The 21,740-nt window shown below is 40.3% G+C and overlaps 2 protein-coding genes across 4 annotated transcripts; both read left to right on the forward strand.

Annotated features, from left to right (window-relative positions):
* The first annotated feature begins 10,867 nt into the window (after window positions 1–10,867).
* LOC113028309 (interferon-induced very large GTPase 1-like) lies at window positions 10,868–17,660 on the forward strand. Of its 3 annotated transcripts, XM_080293574.1 has the most exons (6): window positions 10,868–10,992; window positions 11,877–11,963; window positions 12,054–12,089; window positions 12,948–12,979; window positions 14,635–17,412; window positions 17,514–17,654. In XM_080293574.1, the coding sequence occupies exons 2-6, from the start codon at window positions 11,933–11,935 to the stop codon at window positions 17,610–17,612; spliced, it is 2,976 nt and encodes a 991-aa protein (XP_080149700.1). In that variant the 5' UTR covers window positions 10,868–10,992; window positions 11,877–11,932; the 3' UTR covers window positions 17,613–17,654. The 3 variants fall into 3 exon arrangements, with proteins under 3 accessions (XP_080149700.1, XP_080149698.1, XP_080149697.1); XM_080293572.1 differs by having other exon boundaries at window positions 11,877–12,089; window positions 17,520–17,660; XM_080293571.1 differs by having other exon boundaries at window positions 11,877–12,089.
* Window positions 17,661–17,724: 64 nt separating this feature from the next.
* Window positions 17,725–19,868, forward strand: LOC145422608 (interferon-inducible GTPase 5-like). The gene is made up of 3 exons (XM_080294152.1): window positions 17,725–17,750; window positions 17,837–18,081; window positions 18,924–19,868. The coding sequence occupies exons 1-3, from the start codon at window positions 17,725–17,727 to the stop codon at window positions 19,541–19,543; spliced, it is 891 nt and encodes a 296-aa protein (XP_080150278.1). The 3' UTR covers window positions 19,544–19,868.
* Window positions 19,869–21,740: the final 1,872 nt, after the last annotated feature.

Consider the following 21,740-nt stretch of genomic DNA (forward strand, 5'->3'; position numbering starts at 1 on the left):
CACATTTAGCATTTGGTGGTTTAATGTAATCAGATTACGTTGGATCAACATACTATACTTACATTGATTTGAAGTGATTTATTTAAGTATGTAGAGTGAAATTAGTTTTAATTCATTCTACACAATTTAAAAAGTTTAGGAAAACAGAATTAAATCTTGTTGTTTCAACAACTACTTTGTTAATCAAGGCAATGATTTCACTCATTTCAACCAAATTATTTCAATTAGATTTGTTTACATTTGTTACACATTTAGAAACCCACTACTTTACAAAAAAAAGTCACAATCAGATTATGATAACATTATCTTTATTAACTGGATTTAGTGGACAATATAAAAGCTTACCATTTTTGTACACCTGCAAGCATTATGCCACTTCAAAAGGTAAAACGTTAGAATGCTTATTTACATAGGTAATATGTTGGAACCAAAGCTTCCACAACTAAAAACAGATGCAAAATTTGCTCAATAGATCGACTGCATTTTAAAAAATTAAACTAAAAGATAAAAATACATCTCCCACTTGGCAAGTTAAAACATGTGACAAAATAGAATTGTGTGAATTTGGAAAAATAAAATAATTAGTAATAATTAGAAATAATTTGGGGGCAATAAAACAACAACAAAAAAATCCATAGGTGATGAAAATCTATATTTGTTTGGTGTATCTCATTGAAATAATTATTAGTTTGACCAATTTTTATATTTCTGTATTTATTTTTTTAATTTTGGTTGCAGTCCTCCACAGCTAGCAATATAGTTTTGCTGTGTTTTAAAACATGCTAGCAAGCAAAATGGACACAATAATACAGTGAACTTAACAGGTGGCAGTGGTCTTAAACTTTACAGGCCCTTGACACATAAACACAACATAGTACTTCTGCCAGTACAGATCCATTTTGAGCCATCTATATAAGGACAATCAAAAATCATCTGCAGTGCTGTATAAAATTGCCCAACAGAGAGAATCCAAAAACTTAAAAAGAAAATTTTAAATGAAAGAAAAAAATATAAACAACTCAAATATTAACATTATATATTGGAAATCACCATTGCACCAATGAACCATTCAAGACCTATTAGTCATTTTCAAGTGCTCTCACCCCATAAGCTTGTTTTTCAGAAACTGTAGCTTTGAAGAGAGATTTTGTCCATCAAGATTTAAAAGTATCTTCTGGAGGACTTCAAAGGTGCATTTAAGTACTGGTGGGTAGCTCAGGTTCAAACAGTATATGAGTCCAAACAACAGAGCACATGCTTGTGCAATGTTACCCAAATCAGTGTTAGCCTCCACACCCTCAATCAGGACACCAACGTCCTCTGGGTCATCTTCAGGTTCAGCACCCTCCTTCTGGATGACGTACACCCCCATCACAGTTTGCTCCATGCAGCTTTTTGCCTCGCTGTCCGTATCCTACATGAAAAAATATAAGACAACAAAGTAAAATTTAAGAGATTGTTTAAACAACTGTTTCTATGCTGTTCATAAAATCAAAGTAATAAACAGAAAATTACACACCACTAAAGTAGTTGTTAGTAATTACTCCAATACATAAATTATAAAATACACCTCTCATGTCAAAAGAGGTGGCATAATTGACCTCTCACCAGCCCCTCCCCCGAAAGGGCCATTGTCCAATTACACATTATAGCAACCGTTACTGTGTCTGACAAACATTAACCTCAAGCAAGATGGAGAAGCGGTGTGCCCACCGATACGCCGAGAGATTGTGTCTGGAGGAGTTGTGTTCTTTCCATTCACAAAGTCAAAAACAACGTGAATGGATTAAACAGTGTGTATGGCCCCACTCCCAGGTAAATGTACCGAACATTATGAAGCATGTCTGCTCGCACATTCGGGTACCCATTGGCGCGCAGAGGGAACCATTTGTTTGTCGGACGTAGCAAGAGTAACTTAGGGGGACAGGACTCGAGAAAAGGCTAACTCAGCTGCTAAAATAAAACCGGTATAGAAGTGTTAGTACTAAACAGCTCAAAGTTCATAGAGCTTTGAGCTCTATGAACTTTGGTTCATATGGCACCAACTCCAGCAGGCATACACTTAACAGTACTTGAGACACTGACATGGAGTCTAACTCAACAATCCTGCGCCAGAGGAAGCTCCATCTCTCTGTTAAGTAGCTCCCCCGACGAGCCTGATCAGAAGCAGGTGTGTGGGAACCTAGGCGTGACCAGCAGCTGGCAGGGCCACACCCATCAGGCCTGCAGATGGCTGTCCTTCATCCTCCAGCCACACACACAAGTACACACACCAGCATGGAACACAAGAGCACAGTGCAGCAAACATACATCCAATAATAATAATAATAATAATAATAATAATAATAATAATAATAATAATAATAATAATAATAATAATAATGGTCCACACTGTTCACGGACCCCGAGTCCCCGGAACCGGGTCCATGACAGTTACGTTCATTACACTGGCTTCCAGTACATTTCAGAATTCATTTTAAAATCTTGGTACTGACTTTTAAAGCTTTGAATTGTGATGCCCCTGCTTACATTTCTGATCTTTTAGAACCTCTCGCAGCCTGAGATCTTCTAATCAAAGGCTGTTGGTAGTCCCTTGAACATATTTTAAAACCATAGGAATGCTCTCCCTCCATCATTACGATGCCTTGATCTCATTATTCTTTTAAAAAGCAACTTAAGACTCATTTATTTAGATTGGCTTTTAATTAGATTTGTGCTGTGTGTTTTATTAATGTATTTTATGTATTTCTGTTTTATATTACTGTGAAGCACTTTGTGGTTTTTATCCTGTAAAAAGTGCTATATAAATTGATTTGATTTGATTCACAGCAGATCTCATTTTCTCTGGTCAAAGCAACAAGAACAGAGTAATTCTTCACAGCTTCATGCTCTCAAACTTTCCTCCTCATCTGTGCCACAGAGGGACTGGAAACCCCCAAGTACCCAAAGGGAGACACAGATGGGTGGTTGAGGACAACAGGGTTATATATAAGACCTCTAGTTCCAGCCCACTATATCAGAATTGTATGGAAATCCAAACTAAAGGAATTGTGGACATGTTCCACCCTGTGGATCCTTCCTTTACTTTCTCTTTCTTTCTCCTTAAAATGACGATGCTGTAATTACAAAACCTGCTCCAGTGAGTGAAGCTACTTGTGTGAGAAGTTTTCTTGTGGTTTCTGTTAGTGTCCAAAAATACTGTAATTTAGACTCTAATAAAACTCTAATGTTAAAGGTTATTTAACTGCTGTTTCAGGTTAATCATTAAATTTTTAATGTCATCTACTGACTATGATCATTTCAAATCCAGTAAACTGATAAAGGTAATAAATGTGTGAGAATAATTAAACAACCAATGGTGGTGGAGTGAATTTACAAACCATTCAGGAACAGAAGCAGTAAAACCATGAAAACACCTCCATACACACAAAACTGTATTACTGGAAAACTGGACATAAAGTGTCAAAAGTACAAATAAGTATTCTGTGAAAAAATGTTCCCCATCATTTCTTATGGCTTAATATTAGTTCTGCACATGCACAATTTCTGAATTAAAAGGCTTGTTAGCAGGATGTGGCATGATTTATTTATTTTTTTGTCTGCTTATTTAGTTGGTTTTTGGGGTTTTTTTGCCCTTTATCCCCGTCCCTCTTCTCCACTGTTTTTCCCCCCTCATTCAAGTCTGTCCCGTATCTAGGGTTAGGTTGAACCCAGACAGAAAACCAAACCCAGCTAAACAAACAGCCTCAGAGATGTGGAACCAGTTTCATCTCACTCATCTTATTTGCGTGTTGTGTTTCCTGGTCTTTGGTCTCTGTGTTGTGTGGGAGAGCACACAGTTCCTGCATTGTTTGCAAAGAAGATGTACTGAAGCACAGGTGTTTTCATAGAACAGTGGGCGTTGCTGCCTGAAAAAGCAGAACAGATCATGTTGCATGAACTAACATCCTCTTTAAAATATCAGTTGTCAACCGATGGCTTTGTTAAACACAAAAGAACAAGTACCTACAGTATAGTATTACAGTACATCTCACAGAATGACTGGAACAGTTTTCAGTACTCACAGTGAAGAAAGGTGATTAAAAGTATTTGTGTCTGACCTTTATTCCTTTCCTGATCTTTGAGTTTGCTGGGTTTGAGTTAGTTCTTTAAGTAAGTCACTCACTTGTTTTCACTCTGAGCTCAACACTAAGGTTTCCTGCGATCACTGCACATCCTACTTTATTTTCACTCATGTCTGTCTGTGTGATGCTAAATCCTCCACAGAGACCATTAGATGAAAACAAACATTAGCCAGTCGAGTATCCTCGCAGGTCGGGCCTGGATCAAACAGATTCCAGAGGTGCTGCTATAAATCATGTCGTCAGCAACCTGCTGCTGTGAAAGGAGTGACACTCGTTTCAACACTGTATATATACACACACACACACACACACATTTTCCTCCGTGTAACATCTAACATTTCTCAAAAATACAGTGTGATACCATAACCAACACACAGCCAATAAAAACAGTGTCCTTCAAACACAGAAAAGTGGCAGCTAAAGGGTTAAGTCTGCAGGTCCACACACTCATGTGAACTTAGAATCTTTCTCCTCTTGGATCTGTGTCATTCTCCTGCTCCTGCAAATAAAAGACATCCATCCACCCTTTTTGCACTATTTGGGTGAATTAGGCACTAGAAATAAAGTTTCTAATCCTAAAATAAGTGAAGTTTTAATCTCAATTTGAAGTCAGTCAAACCTTCAGTCCATCACAGTCCAGTCACATGCATTTATACCAATTATTGCTGACAGTGGAAACCCGCGCACTCATTTGAGTATCCAATGACAGCAATCTGATCTAAAAAAGAAATTAAATAAAAACAATTCTGTTGTGGCTGTGTGCAGACAGGAATAGGACCCAAGGTGCAGACTCCGGAGACAGAACTTAAACCAAAACAGCTTTAATGCTGAACTCAAACATAACATAACTGGGGAAAAAGGTCAAAAATAAACTAACACCAGCGGATTGCCAAAACACACAGCAAAATAAATGGTAGATCGCGACACAGACTCTAAGAAACACAGGGCTTAAATACACAGAGGGAGCAATCAGGAAATGAGTAACAGGAGGGAAACACAGCTGGGGCAAATCAGAACTGACGAGACCAAAGAAGCGTAAACTGAACACACTGAGAAAAGACGGAGACCTTCAAAGTAAAACAGGAAACACATAACACAGACTGAACAAAGACACAGACTCACATGCAGGCACTACAGAGGGAACAGAGACGTGGGAACAGGGCAGACACAAACACTGACTGAACACGGGGATATAGGAACTTAAGATACACATAGACGCGAACTAGACAAGGGGATGCAGGTGATAGGGGAGACAGAGCAACTAAAGAAGACAGAGACATAAGCCATAAGACAGAACTCAAAGAAACCAAAAACTAGACAGTATAAATAATATCGTAAACTCAAAAACCCTGGGTCAACGACCCAGGCATCCTAACAAATTCTTTATGATTTTGTTATGGATTGAATCGCTACAATCCTTTTAGACCCATTGGATGTGGTCAGTGTCCCAGATAGGTGTACCTCTGCTAAGCCCATTGTAATCTGAAGAAGCTCACCTTGTACCTGCTCTCAATGAAATATTTCATAGCACTTTTAATTCCAATCTTGGAGGCCTGCCTAAAAGAGAGCTGATTATTAAATCATCAACACAGAAAATATCATCACCGGAGGGATGACACCTGACAGCTTTTCTCAAAGTGCACTGTTACAAAAATATTAGGCCCAGTTCCAAACACTGTCCCTCTCTTAGAAGGAGAAAACAACCCAACCTAATTGTCGAGTCGCAAATTTTAGAGACCAAGCACCGCTCAGGTTAGGAGTTGATTTCTGTGTCCACATTCCAATTAAAAATCAAAAACAAAATGATCACAGGCGAAGAGCAGAGTTCTGTGTTTATTGAAAGATCAAATTCAGCAAAACATCAGAAGAAGCAAAAAGCTCGCCGTTCCCTTTATCAATGGATAAAACAAACGTTTTATCAATGTAAAACGTTTGTCAGTACTTTGCCCTAATCAGTTATCCTACTTGCACTTTGTACCTTTTTTAATCTCCGTCGCTCAGGTTACATAACATTCTGGCACTACTCCAGGACTTTCCGGGTGCTGTTCGGAAAGTCGCTGTTCTCACACGCTGTCGTCCATCATTTTTAATGGTGTCCCTTTGACAGTTTTTGGCCAAAGTGAGTCCAAAAGCCCGCAAAATCGCAGACATCAAGCAGGGTAATAACAATCAATCCTCCTGACAACTTTCCCGGCTTTGGAGCCAGGAGTACTATATCCGCTAAGGAAGGGTTTTCCCTGCCTTTGGGCAATTAAGGTAGCCCAGGAGCGTCCTCAGGTGTACCCAGTCCACCTGCTATATAGGCCAGTGCACTACGTTTGGCAGTGTAGGCTGGCAGCAATGTTCCCTCTAATGTTTCATATGTCTGAGCGAACACACAAACTCCCTGAGCGTCCCTTGGACCACTGTGGTCACACCAGCATCGAATCCATCCAAGTTACATGGTTCAAAAAAATTATCAAACTACACCATTTATGTTAGACTACTTTTAATTAACTGCTTTAGCCCACTTACAATGAAAATTTAAAAATATCTTGTTCATGACCTGTGTAGCATGTTAACACTATTGGAAGTAAAAATAACTTGAACTCCAATTTTGAAAAAACACAACTTTCTTGTTTTTAAAAATAAAGCTCTGACTTGTATTATGAGTCTGTGGTCTGAGAGAGAGCCCTGCAACTCTGCAAAACAGAATTGTTAAGGTATTTATTTTAATTTCAATTCAAGTTAGATTTTTTTTTTTTGTGCGCAACACATTTACTGTGTGCAGAGACCGTGCCAGCAGTGCGCAATTGCACACGCGCGCAGCTTAGAGGCAACGTTGGCTGTCAGAGAGGCTTCCAGGTGCAGCTTGAGCCAGGTTGAGTTCATGTTCTGTCAAAATGTAAAAGAACCCACCCACCACTTTAATCACACTCTAGATCTTGTTTTAACATATGGCATAGAAACTGAACATTTAACAGTGTTTCCTGAAAACCCTCTCCTGTCTGATCATTTCCTGATAACATTTACATTTACAATAATTGATTACATAGCAGTGGAGAGTAGACTTTATCAAAGTAGATGTCTTTCTGAAAGCGCTGTAACTAAGTTTAAGAATATAATCCACCCACTGTTATCATCTTCAATGCCCTGTACCAACACAGAGCAGAGCAGCTATCTGAATGCTGCCCCAACAGAAGTCGATTATCTTGTTAATAATTTCACCTCCTCACTACGTACGACTCTGGATACTGTAGCTCCTGTGAAAACTAAGGCCTCAAATCAGAAGTACCTGACTCCGTGGTATAATTCTCAAACACGTAGCCTAAAGCAGATGACTCGTAAGCTGGAGAGGAAATGGCGTGTCACAAATTTAGAGGATCATCATTTAGCCTGGAGAAATAGTTTGTTGCTTTATAAGAAAGCCCGCCGCAAAGCCAGAACATCTCACTACAACCCCAAGAACAACCCCAGGTTTCTCTTCAGCTCTGTAACCAGGCTGACAAACAGTCAGAGCTCTGTTGAGCCAACCATCCCTTTAACACAGAGGTGGGGCAACTCCAGGCCTCAGGTCCCGAAGGTTTTAGATGTGTCCTTGATCCAACACAGCTGATTTAAATGGCTAAATTACCTCCTCAACATGTCTTAAAGTTCTCCAGAGGCCTGCTAATGAACTAATCATTTGATTCAGGTGTGCTGACCCAGGGCGTGTTATCTAAAACCGCCAGGACACCGGGCCTTGGTACCTGGAGTTCCCCACCCCTGCTTTGACTAGTAATGATTTCATGAACTTCTTTACAAATAAAATGTAACCATTGAAAAAAATCCCAAATTTGATAACTGCTGATATTTTAGACTCTTTTTCTCCAATTGATCTTTCTGAGTTAACTTCAATAATTACTTCCTCCAAACCATCAACCTGTCTTTTAGACCCCATTCCTACAAAACTGCTCAAAGAAGTCCTGCCATTAATTAATTCTTCGATCTTAAATATGATCAACCTATCTCTAATAATCGGCTATGTACCACAGGCCTTCAAGCTGGCTGTAGTTAAACCTTTACTCAAAAAGCATCTCTAGACCCAGCAGTCTTAGCTAATTATAGGCCAATCTCCAACCTTCCTTTCATATCAAACATCCTTGAAAGAGTAGTTGTCAAACAGCTAACAGATCATCTGCAGAGGAATGGCTTATTTGAAGAGTTTCAGTCAGGTTTCAGAGCTCATCACAGCACAGAAACAGCTTTAGTGAAGGTTACAAATGATCTTCTTATGGCCTCTGACAGTGGACTCATCTCTGTGCTTGTCCTGCTAGACCTCAGTGCAGCGTTCGATACTGTCGACCATAATATCCTATTAGAGCGATTAGAACATGCTGTAGGTATTACAGGTACTGCACTGCAGTGGTTTGTATCATATCTATCTATCTAATAGACTCCAGTTTGTTCATGTAAATGGAGAGTCCTCTTCACACACTGAGGTTAATTATGGAGTTCCACAGGGTTCAGTGCTAGGACCAATTCTGTTTACATTATACATGCTTCCCTTAGGCAGGATCATTAGAAGACATAGCATACATTTTCACTGCTATGCAGATGACACCCAGCTCTATCTGTCCATGAAGCCAGATAACACACACCAATGAGTTAAACTGCAGGAATGTCTTAAAGACATAAAGACCTGGATGGCCGCTAACTTTCTGCTTCTTAATTCAGATCAAACTGAGGTTATTGTACTCGGCCCTGAAAATCTTAGAAATATGGTATCTAAGCAGATTCTTACTCTGGATGTCATTACCTTGGCCCCCAGTAACGCTGTGAGGAAACGTGTTTTTGACCACGCTCAGACTTCAGGTCAACATAATGTGACTTTGTTGTTTTGAGCAGTGAGGAGTTTTTCTAAATCTGACTTTTTAATTTAGTTCATATGTATCTATCAATATACTTCTTAGTCAGCAATGTGCTGCTGATGTCCTGATGACAGCCTCATCAGCTGCATGATCGATCCAGTCTGTGCATCAAGTCCTCTCCTGTACGTTCTGCTGAATATTTATTATTCACCATGAATGACATGGAGCATCTGAATGTTTTAAGACAAACTCATAGAAAATAAATGTGTACCAATAAAATGTTATCAACAATGATGGAGATAAAAGTTATAAATCATACATAAATCATTTGTGTTGCAGTTCCTCACTGTGACCACTGGAGGGCAGTGACCACTCATCACAATCTAGTTTCTGTGCTACACACTTCTACATGTTACCTTACCCCATACAGTCTGCATCAAAAGAGGTTATTATGCTGAAAGCTACAAAATGATAACTCCAGTCTCATCATTTCAGCTGATTCAGCCCAAAGTGCTGATGTTAACAAAGAACTACAAAAACAGCATCACATCATTTCTGTAGTTCTTCTAGTAGTTAAACCTAGAAGAACTACAGACCCCTAATTTTTTTTTTTTTTACATTACAGGCCAAATACGGTCCACTTTGACCTTAAGTTGGCCGGACCAGTGAAACGTTCTCTCAGTGTGAAGAAGTCACAGACCGAACTGTTTTTCTACAAGATGAGGAAAAAGCTGCTGTGACAAAGAAATCTGTCAGCACGACTCTCTGGACTGAAACTGTAAGAAATGGAATGACAGAAAATGTTCTGCTAGCTCACTGCCCAGACTATCCAGTTTTTCTTACTTTTCCTTTTTGGAGTCTGTAAAAAAAATAAATAAATAGCAGAAAGAAAAAAAAAAAAACTTTGTCATTTCATTGTTTTTAGCTGAATTACTGTGTGTAGTATGAAGGGCCATAAGGGACGTTTTTATCAGTAGGAAAAGCTGTAAAACTCAAGTCCAAAATATCTGTGTGTGCTTGTTTGTGGTGAGCAGCAGATCAGAGAATTATAATAATTATAATTTATAATTATTATAAATGGCTTCACGCTCACATCCAGTCCTGTGAGACTCATTCAGACACTGACCGTGACTCTGGGCTACATGCAGGCATTTCTGCATCTCTGCCATTCAAACATAAGTTTATTCAGTTTATTTTATTTTAATATTCATCACTTATATTTACTTAATTGTTTACTAAATGTTTGATGTGTGAAATAAACCGCAATGGAGCAAAATATGGGTGCGTGTGGTTGGAGGATGTGTTTGTGCGTGTGCGCGCGGGGGGCATTTTTCTTGTAAAACAAAGGGGGGCCTGCAAAAAAAAAATTGGGAACCATTGATTTAACTAGAGGAACAGGACCAACTTCTTTACTCAAGTAAAAGTAAAAAAGTCTCTGAAATGTACTCAAAGTAAGAAGGATAAAAGATAAGCCTTCTCCCACACACCATCCCTGTGAAGCCTAATCCCTCCACACAGCCTCTGCCCAGGCAGGTGGACCATAATTATTGTACTTTCTAAGTCACTTTTATTTTTGTTTCACTTTTTGTTGTTTATTCAGTTTAGTTTGAGTGAGTTTCTACTGTGGATTTTCTTGGTTCTTTAGTTCTTGTCCTTTAAATTATTAAAGTATGGAGGGCATATATCAGAGGCAATATTTAGGAAAATCGCACAGGTATAAACACATCCATGAAAGCCTCACCCAGCACGTTTGAATAAATTTCTACCAAACAATAAAAACTAAAATACTTTATTTTAGTTTTTAAAAAACATTATTTTTAATTTTAGTTAACTGAATAGTTTTGACATCTAGTCTTAGTTTTCAGTTTAAATTTATAATAACCTATAAACTATAATAACTTTTAAGTGGACACCATCACGGTACCGTAAAAACATCACGCTCTGATTGGTTGGAGCTCCACAGGAAGTTCCTCTTCTGACGACCGTCCTTAGAAACCGAAACTAAATTAAAAACCAGGAAAAGCTCGAGAGACACGCAGGTAAGAGTTTTCTGTGGTGTGTAAATGCTTCATTAAACCGTCCAGTTATGAAACTCTGACTTAAAGATAAAAGTTAATGTGACAGCTCTGACCCGAGGAAGAGGATTTAATGAGGATGTCTGCGCTCACACACACACACACACACACACACACACACACACACACACTTAGATCAGTGTTACACTCTTCAGTTTAAGCTTTGTTTTAGTTATAGGCAAAGAAGGTGCTGAGACGTTACTCATGTTGCGGTATGGTACGGTAAAAAGCAACGGCTGTGATGCATTTAAGTGCGCCTCGTAAACGCAATAATCTGCACAAACATTTACTTTTAGATGTGTAACTTTCAAATGTACCACACAAAAATGAAATAAATTAAATAAGTATTAGAAAAAACACCCTGACTTTGGTTCATCATCACACAGTTACCTGACTGTGTTTAACTGTTATTAACCACTGATGTCTCTTAAACATAAGCCAGTGGTGGGTAATTCTTTTTCTCATGGTGTCACATGAGTAACTGGGACTGCTGTGGAGCGCTGCACCAACAAGATGAACTCAGTTATCCTCAATATGGATTTCATGTCTTTATAAACTGCCGCTGATGACAGCAGATGTTACAGTTAAATAATGAAAATGTGAAACTTTATCCAACGTTTATCCAAAGCCTGAATATTTGCATTACAGTCAGGTTCATATTCAGAGGTGGAAATGTGAAGCACGGTCGTATCAGCAGCAGATATAAGATCTGACGTCCATTCAGCATCTATGAGCTCTGATGTTTTCACCTTTCTGCTCACGAAGATCTCGGATGTCTGCTCTCAGGTCCCAGACTCTTTTTAGCACTTTTAAATATTTCTATTTATTTCTATTTTCTGTTTTGATAGATAACAAAACAAACAGATGATGTGTGGATCCTTTGTAAAGATGAGGAGCAGATGAGATGGAGAACCTTCACAGCACAGCAGCAGCAGGTGGAGGAGAGGCTGAGATCAGATCTGAGGTCTCGTCTTTGAAAGAAATCTCTGACAAAGATCCTGTTTTCTGTTTCTTCCTCCATGAAGGTGAAGAAGATGAGAACGAGGAACGCTCCAACAAAGGTAAAATCTTCTCACCTGATCAGCAGGAAAATGTGTTTCTATGATCATGTTGTTGTACACATGCTGTCTGCAGGAGAATCTCAAGGTTTGATTTCACACCTTCAGTAAAGTCTCAAAGGTTTGAACACATTGACTCGCTCAACTTTATTATTGTTCTTATTATTTTACTGATGATGTGATTGTAAATGTGTTTCTCCTGACTGGGAATCTTCACAGAAGAAAAAAGTTTGATGATTGTTCGCAGCTTCATTTTGCTTTCAAAGCGTTCCACTCTCTTCATTCTCCAACCAGCTCAGTCATGTTTCCTCCGGGAGTTTTTCCAAAGAGCTTGAATATAACCGGAGCTCTTGTTGGATGAATTTTTATCTCCTTGTTGGTCAAACAGCTGTTTTGTGCTGCTGAGACAGAAATGATGATACAGCTGAGAGGGGATGCTGTGTGTCTTCAGGACTCTTTCATTTCAATAATCAGTGAATAATTGTGTTTTTATTGTGACCACTGAGGGTTTATAATGTAAATGAAAAGAATACAGAGTCCTCTGTCTGACTGTCAGTAAACCTTCACGTAGTTTTTCTGTATCTACATCACGTCTGTTACACAAACTTATCAATGTGCGTCAAACTGATTGAAAGTGACTCAGATTCATGTCTGACTTTCACAGTAATGATTCATACAACATACATAAACCTAGTGATGCCCTGTGTGCTCCACACAGTGACTGTGTGTCATGGCACAGCAGTTTGGATTCACTCAGTCTGTATAGGACTGTATCATTCATGTTACCTGTGGGAGTTTGACTGTTTTATTGGTCCGGTCCAGTCACATGATCTGTTCTCCTGGTTTGTTTTTATCTCGCAGGTTCCTCAGGTGAGGACGTGAGTGGAAACATGGTAGGAAAGTCCAAATTTATACCAAAGATCTTAGAAATACAGGGAGTGCAGAATTATTAGGCAAGTTGTATTTTTGAGGAATAATTTTATTATTGAACAACAACCATGTTCTCAATGAACCCAAAAAACTCATTAATATCAAAGCTGAATGTTTTTGGAAGTAGTTTTTAGTTTGTTTTTAGTTTTAGCTATTTTAGGGGGATATCTGTGTGTGCAGGTGACTATTACTGTGCATAATTATTAGGCAACTTAACAAAAAACAAATATATACCCATTTCAATTATTTATTTTTACCAGTGAAACCAATATAACATCTCCACATTCACATATATACATTTCTGACATTCAAAAACAAAACAAAAACAAATCAGCGACCAATATAGCCACCTTTCTTTGCAAGGACACTCAAAAGCCTGCCATCCATGGATTCTGTCGGTGTTTTGATCTGTTCACCATCAACATTGCGTGCAGCAGCAACCACAGCCTCCCAGACACTGTTCAGAGAGGTGTACTGTTTTCCCTCCTTGTAAATCTCACATTTGATGATGGACCACAGGTTCTCAATGGGGTTCAGATCAGGTGAACAAGGTGGCCATGTCATTAGTTTTTCTTCTTTTATACCCTTTCTTGCCAGCCACGCTGTGGAGTACTTGGACGCGTGTGATGGAGCATTGTCCTGCATGAAAATCATGTTTTTCTTGAAGGATGCAGACTTCTTCCTGTACCACTGCTTGAAGAAGGTGTCTTCCAGAAACTGGCAGTAGGACTGGGAGTTGAGCTTGACTCCATCCTCAACCCAAAAAGGCCCCACAAGCTCATCTTTGACGATACCAGCCCAAACCAGTACTCCACCTCCACCTTACTGGCGTCTGAGTCGGACTGGAGCTCTCTGCCCTTTACCAATCCAGCCACGGGCCCATCCATCTGGCCCATCAAGACTCACTCTCATTTCATCAGTCCATAAAACCTTAGAAAAACCAGTCTTGAGATATTTCTTGGCCCAGTCTTGACGTTTCAGCTTGTGTGTCTTGTTCAGTGGTGGTCGTCTTTCAGCCTTTCTTACCTTGGCCATGTCTCTGAGTATTGCACACCTTGTGCTTTTGGGCACTCCAGTGATGTTGCAGCTCTGAAATATGGCCAAACTGGAGGCAAGTGGCATCTTGGCAGCTGCACGCTTGACTTTTCTCAGTTCATGGGCAGTTATTTTGCGCCTTGGTTTTTCCACACGCTTCTTGCGACCCTGTGGACTATTTTGAATGAAACGCTTGATTGTTTGATGATCACGCTTCAGAAGCTTTGCAATTTTGAGACTGCTGCATCCCTCTGCAAGATATCTCACTATTTTTGACTTTTCTGAGCCTGTCAAGTCCTTCTTTTGACCCATTTTGCCAAAGGAAAGGAAGTTGCCTAATAATTATGCACACCTGATATAGGGTGTTGATGTCATTAGACCACACCCCTTCTCATTACAGAGATGCACATCACCTAATATGCTTAATTGGTAGTAGGCTTTCGAGCCTATACAGCTTGGAGTAAGACAACATGCATGAAGAGGATGATGTGGACAAAATACTCATTTGCCTAATAATTCTGTACTCCCTGCAGTTTCTATGACAGTATCAGTCCTTAACAAACTGTTTGCTTGTTTCCTGCAGTCAGTGAAGGTTTCTGATAAACTCACAAAGAATCCATGTCAAAGACAAACTGAGACACTGATTGATAGACTTCAGCTTCAAGACAAACTGCAGCAGAAATTCTCACCAGAGGATTTTCTTCAGATCCGTCCACCTGTGACACGGCACCATGTCACATCTGAGAAACATCTGGCTCACATGTTTGTCCGCAGGCTGATGATGTTAGACTGCAGGGCCAGATATATTCCTGTAAGAGCAGACAGTCCTGAGGGGACAGAGCCAAAGCCCAGGCCGGTGACTGACATCCCTGAGAAGCATTACAGTGATTGGGAGGTTTTTCTGAACACCAGCGTGGACACAGAACAGACTCGTGTGCATCCAATGGATGTTCAGATGGCCGTGTTTCACTGCTCAGACAGCTTCCTTAAACAGATGATGGTCACAAAGCTCTCTCAGTGTCAGTATGCTTTACCTTTGTTGGTCCCTGACCCAGTCACAATGGAGATTGAGTGTCCTCTGTGGACTTTCAGACAGATAACAAAAACCTGGACGGCGACTCAGATCAAAGATGGCTCACCCATCGTCACCATGAAGAGTGTTCCAGTCTGCAAAGCTCAGACACCCTTGGTGTCATTTTTCCGCCTGGGTTCTCTGTCAGTGTCTAAATCTCAGCTGATGAACGCTTTGATCAACGACCGTCACAGCACCTTCTTCCACAGGAACTGCCCAGGAAGCACCAGGTCTCGCCATCTGATGGATGGTGTGGCAGAGATAGCCTGGTACTGCCCTGCTGGGAAACCCACTGATGCCTTCAGGGACTGCATGGCTTTTTGTAATCTTCGCGGTGATGCTCTGCAGATTGAAAAACAGCGCGACATACTGATTGAAAAATCCTCCATCAACGTTTTCCTTGTTGCATCCCTGCAAAAAGATGAGGAAAGCAGATCACTTATAGCCGCCCTCTTTAAGTCTCATAAACCTCTCATTTGTCTCAGTGATGATGACAGCTGTGATGCTGTCAAGACAAAAAAGGGAAAATACAAAATGGGCCTCAAAGGTAGAAACCAGTCAGATGTATCTGAAGAGCTGAAAAAGATCATTAGAGAAGTTTTATCTTCTCTAGAAGAGTCCAGTGTGAAACCATCCTTCCAGCTTGAAGCCCTGGCTGAGCTCTCTGGAGTCAGAGTGAATGAAAGTGACCCAGCCTGTCAGAGAGGCAGATCTGCTGCTCTGGAAATAATGCAGCTAATTACGAAGGATAACATGGATATCTCAAAGATCAAAGAGGAATTCCTCCCTTGTCAAAACCATCTGTGGCATCAGTGGATCAAAATATACAAAGAACTGAAACATCTCAGAGGAAACAGTGAAAAGGAGAAAAGTAAAAAGCAGCAGAAACTGATGGACATGCGTCAGAAACAACATGCTGCTTGCTGCAGTAAACTGATGGAGCTGTTCACTAACAGCCTCTCAGCACTGCCACCAGCAGACAGAGAGTATTTCCTGAAATGGACTCAGATCTTCATGGATGCTCTCTCCACAGAGAACATTTCTTCTGTTCTCCAAGGTTATGATGAAAAGTGGTTGGAGGTCTTAGCTCTGAAGAACAAACATGACAAATCTGGTCTGTTATTAATGAAACAAACTGAGCTCCAAGACTTGTCCCAAAAACTGCAGTCTGCATCCTTCGGCTTGGAGCACATGTTCAGAGAAATGGGACACATCTATGAAGCCCACAGAACAACAGATGGAGAGAGCAGAGACGCTGACTGGTGTAAATACCCTGAGCTGGCTGCACAGCTGATGATATCAGGACACCCAGTGGAGCTGATGGACGGGGATGCAGGTCACCTGCCTTTCACATGGATCTCCAGCCTCTTAGAGGAAGTCATCCAGAAACTGGGGGACCAGAGAGTTTTTGTGTTGTCAGTGTTGGGCCTCCAGAGCAGTGGGAAAACATCACTGCTGAGCTCCATGTTTGGACTGCAGCCTGCAGTGGGTGCTGGCAGGAGTACCAAGGGTGCCTTCATGCAGCTGCTCAGAGTATCAGAGGAGATGAAGACAGACGTTGACTATGTTCTAGTGGTGGACACTGAAGGTCTGCAGGCTTCTGGGCTGGACGGTAACAAGACTTGTTACCGTGACAACGAACTGGCGACATTTGTCATTGCTCTGGGAAACGTGACACTGATCAGCATCTTTGGAGATGATCTGTTGAAGATCCAAGACATTCTGCAGATTGTTGTTCAGGCTTTGATGAGGATGAAAAAAGTTCAACTTTCTCCCAGATGTGTGTTTGTTCAGGATGTTCCAGATGTTGCAGCAGCAGAGAAGAACGTGGACGGAAAAAGACGCCTGCAGGAACATCTGGACCAGATGACCAAACTAGCAGCTGAAGAGGAGCTTTGTGATGCTGAGCGCTTCAGTGATGTCATTGACTTTGATGTTCAGGAAGATGTGAAATACTGTGGGCAGCTGTGGGAGGGCAGTCCACCCATGGCTGCTCCTAATCCAGCTTACAGCGAGAGCCTCCAAGAAGTGAAGAACACCATCCTCTCTAAAGCTTCAAAGTTTGCTGGGATCACTCTCTCACAGCTCAGAACCAAAATTCGGGACCTGTGGAACGCCCTCCTCAGTGAAAACTTTGTTTTCAGTTTCAAGAACACACCTGAAGTTGTATTGTACAGAAAACTGGAGGTCCTGGCCAGAAAGCAGACCTGGATCCTGATAAGAAGCATGAAGACCACTGAAGACCAGCTTTTTAACACAACTGAGAATGGAACGTTCTACGCGGCAGCAGTAAGTTATCTTTATAAAGAAAATAAACTGAAGATATGAAATATTTACAAATTCTTCATCTAACATAAAATTTGAATTTTCCTTATTTTTCTTTTGTTTAGGATCAGCACGGAGGAGCCAGAGGATTCAATGAATCAGAAGAAATTCCTGGACATAAAGAAGACCTTCAGCACAAAGACATTGCTGCAGCAGCTGCATAGATTCAACAACATTTAGAAAAACAAGATAATATTCCACTAAATATCGCCATCACAGGAGAATCTGGTTCTGGTAAATCCAGCTTTGTTAATTCCTTCAGAGGTGTGAGTGATGATGAGGAGGGAGCTGCTCCTACTGGTGTGAAACAAATCACCTCAGAGGTCACACTGTACCCCCATCCCAACTATTCCAATGTTACTTTGTGGGATCTCCCTGGAATCGGCAGCACCAAGTTTCCAGCTAAGAAGTACCTGAAGCTTGTCGGATTTGAGAAGTTTGACTTTTTCATCATCATCTCAGACACTCACTTCAGAGAAAATGACGTGAAACTGGCTCAGGAGATTCAGAAGATGAAGAAAAAGTTCTACTTTGTTCGCTCAAAGATCGACAACGATATAAATGCTGAGAGGAGAAAGAGAGACTTCAGTGCTGAGAGGACTCTTAAAGTAATCAGAGACGACTGCGTTCAAAGTGAGTGTCTCATCACAGCTGAGTGAGATCTGGATTCACTTTTTAAACATATCCTTGTTTTAAATTATTTAGTCTTTGTCTTGGTTCCCGGGTCAGTGACACAGTGTTTTGAGTTTGTATGAGTTCCTCTTGTATTTCTGGATTTATGTGTTCTGCATTGTTTAGTCTGCCTGCTTGGTATTATTTCCTAGTGCTCCCTCGTTCAGTTATCCATGCTTCTAGTTTCCTGTCGTGTTAGTGGGTGTTAGTTCCCTTTGTGATCATGGTCTCCCCAGGTGTGTCCTTGTGTCTCCGTGTTCCCTCTCTTGTCTTGTTAGTACGTCTCTAGTCCTACTCTTTGTTTCTCCCTTTCCTGTTCCCATGTTCTTCTCTCTGTGTTTCATCCTTTGTCTACCCAGTCTGTCATGTGTCTCCATGTCTGTTAATCCCCAGTCCCAGTGTCAAGCTCACGTGTCTTTGTTAGAGTCGGTGTGTTATTTCCTGTTTTATTTTGATAGTCTCATGTGTGTGCTATGTTCAGTTTTACTGCCTGTCTCGTCAGTTAACTATGTTCAGCCGTGTTCCTCTCTGTCCTCTCTGTCCTGATTCCCTCTTGTAAATATTGTCTGTTTCTCCCACTGTTCTTTGTCATGTTGTCATCATATCTGCTCCAGCTGTGAGCTCTGTTTGGAGAGTTCCCTGATTCTTAGGTTTCTGCTGTAGTTTATCTTGTGACCTGTAAATCCAGCATCAAAGCTTCTCTTGAGTCCTGCATATTGGATCCACGACACTTCCTTCCACACAGGATCCTATGATATTATTTTATAAATCTAACCATGTCAACATGTTTCTCTATCACACAGGTCTACAAGGCATCGAGTCTCCACGGGTCTTCCTGGTGTCGAGTTTTAAGCAGCACTGGTGTGATTTCTCTCTTTTACAAGAGACCTTAGAGAGAGAACTTCCTATGAAGAAGAGAGATGCTCTGCAGCTTGTCATGCTCAACAACAACCCAGAGATCATCATCAAGAAGAAAAAAGCTTTTCAGTCCAAAATAAAATACTGGGCTACTCTGTCTGCAGTTGGAGCACCTGTTCCACTTCCTGGTCTCTCTGCTAATGTTGATGCTGCTGTGCTGGTTGGTGCTGTCAAAGATTATGTTCAGGCGTTTGGTCTCGATATCTCGTCTCTGAAGAGACTTTCTGCCAGAACAGGTGTGCCCTACGCTGATCTGCGTGCTGTCATCATTTCACCACTGGCTGCAGCAAACATAACTACAGAGCTCCTCTTGAAGGTGATGACCCAAGTGGGATGCACAGCTTCATTAATGGCAGCAGAGGAAGTATCCAGATTTATTCCATTAATTGGAATCCCAATAGCCATGGGTCTCTCTTTCACTACAACTTATACAATTCTGAATGTTATCCTCAATCAGCTCGCTGATGATGCTCAGAGGGTGTTTGAAAAAGCTCTGGGTCTATAAAAATAAAAGGCAATGAAACTGATCAGTGTGTCAGAGGCTTCAGCAGGTCTCATTTCCTCTGATCAGAGCAGAAACAGATTAACTTCTCCCAGCTTCACACACTGAAAGTTAACTCTTCCTCACATCAACACAGGAACAAATGTGATCTCATTACTCAGATATGAACTGCGTCAACGTTATAAACTTTGTAATATATAGAAGAGCTGCTGAATAGTGTTGTTGTTGTTTTTTTATTTTGTTTGTGTGTAATGAGTTTCAACACTATGAACAGTAATGTTTGTCTTCCTTATTGCTGTCTGTTCTTATTAAAATTAATTTTAGCATATTTCATAATATCCTCCTAAACTTGGGGTGGGGGAGGGATAAGTAAACCTGGTGAATCACTGAACTCTCAGCTTCATTAGAATGTATCATTACAGGTAAATGTAATATAGAGGTCCCCATTTACTCCATAACGCAATGATTTATTTATTTACATGTATACAAATCTATAATTATAATCTAAAACTAAACTGAGCGACTTTCAGTGACTTGTTCTAAAAAATGAACCTACAGTAATTTTAAAGTCATCAGAAATATGAGTCTTGGCTTTCCTGCAGAACATTTCAGGCTGAGCAGCACTGTGATAGCAGTGAAACATCACATCAGCAGTGAGTGAAAGCTGGACTCAGACATGTCAGTATTTCACAGATTTACTGATGAATCCCAGTCAGAGAGAAGTGGCTGTGACAGAAACACAGCAGAGAGAAGGACAGAAGGTCAGAGCTCTGAATTCAAGGAGCAAACACACAAAACAAGATGGGAAGAAATTTTAGAGGCTGGAATTACAAAAAGCAAATGAAGGACAATCTGGTAAAACGTGGATGATGGTGCAGCAGTAGAATGAAATGGATAAAATAAAAATAAAATGCAGTTTGGTGGCCTGGTCTGAAATGATGAGAAACTGTGACTGCGGTTTTTAAATTTAACAATTGGTTGTGATGCTGTGTGTATTAATAATAGCAAACTATATAAGGATAATAAATAGAGGAAAGATTTACAGGAAAATTAAACATTCCTCGTGTTTTCATCTAGTTTCAAAAATCTGATCTTAAACATCAAGAACCCTGAACAGTTTTTATTCTCCTGCTGCAGGTTTGGAGGATGTTGTTTTATTCTTGTCACACAGTGGTGACAATTATTGAATAGATTATATTAATGGACCAACAGGTTTGATTACAGGAGCACAGCCGTGTGTTTAAATGAGACGCAGAGGCAGGGATGCAAATTTAAAGAACAAACCAGCTTTAGTGAACCGAACCACAGATTTGACAACCACAGGTTTATGCCACAATGATGAAAAAGAAAATGACAAAAACATTTTAATACATAAAACTACCAGCATAAAGACTTGGCCACGTGTTAGTCCTCAGGTCTCAATGTCGGGCGCACCCTGGTAACCTGACTTTGAAACACTTCTAGAAAAATCTGATTACACAAGTTGAATTTCCATGAAAATCCCAAACATCACTCACACAAAGAGAACATCCCTCACAGCAGCTTATTGTACACAGACCCAAATAAAAACTTATCTGAAGGGTAGAGTCCAAAAATCTCTGGGTTCAAAAGAAAATAAGAATCCAAAAATGTGAGTCAGTGGTCTTAAGCATCACCAGCTGTGTGTGAAAGTGTGGATGAGACAGTGGAAAAGAAGGGAATCAGTCTCTCTGTCTCTGTAAGTAAGTGGGCTAAATCACAGGAGGAGTCCACCTCAGCACCAGAGGACCTGTCAGCAGAAAGGGTCAGAGGAATAATACAGATATTAATTATGCTGTTCTAGCTAAAATCCACAACTTAGGTCTTTGCAGACATCATATTTCACATCAATTTGTAGGTAAAATATCAACATTTGCAAAAAAAACCCTTGTACAAACTTTGCATTGCTGCAATATATCTTTGAAAATCTTTTTTTGTTAAAATTTAGAAAAACAAACACTTTCCAAACACAGTGTTGGAGCCATATGGACTTTGTGGTGATAAAGTGTTGTGTGTATGGTGTTGCTTGTCTATTCCAGGGATTACGGTTAGCTTCTTTGTCACGTGGGAGGTGTTACCCTCATGCCTCACTGTGTTCAGTGGAATATAACCAAACTTGTCAAAAGATTTTTTTTTTTTTTAATTTTAAAATTTCAGTGTGAATTTCTTAATGAACGAGTGG

This window comes from Astatotilapia calliptera, chromosome 19, assembly GCF_964374335.1.
Source record: "Astatotilapia calliptera chromosome 19, fAstCal68.1, whole genome shotgun sequence".
Classification (NCBI taxonomy): domain Eukaryota; kingdom Metazoa; phylum Chordata; class Actinopteri; order Cichliformes; family Cichlidae; genus Astatotilapia; species Astatotilapia calliptera.

Excerpts from the sequence above, each read along its gene's own strand:
- LOC113028309 (XM_080293571.1), top strand. The coding sequence starts at position 11,933 with ATGGAGAACCTTCACAGCACAGCAGCAGCAGGTGGAGGAGAGGCTGAG. Across the intron at positions 12,980-14,634 it reads AGGACGTGAGTGGAAACATG|TCAGTGAAGGTTTCTGATAA; the intron begins GTAGGAAAGTCC and ends TGTTTCCTGCAG. Across the intron at positions 17,413-17,513 it reads GAACGTTCTACGCGGCAGCA|GATCAGCACGGAGGAGCCAG; the intron begins GTAAGTTATCTT and ends TCTTTTGTTTAG.
- LOC145422608 (XM_080294152.1), top strand. The coding sequence starts at position 17,725 with ATGAGGAGGGAGCTGCTCCTACTGGT. Across the intron at positions 17,751-17,836 it reads AGGGAGCTGCTCCTACTGGT|CACCAAGTTTCCAGCTAAGA; the intron begins GTGAAACAAATC and ends TGGAATCGGCAG. Across the intron at positions 18,082-18,923 it reads CAGAGACGACTGCGTTCAAA|GTCTACAAGGCATCGAGTCT; the intron begins GTGAGTGTCTCA and ends TCTATCACACAG.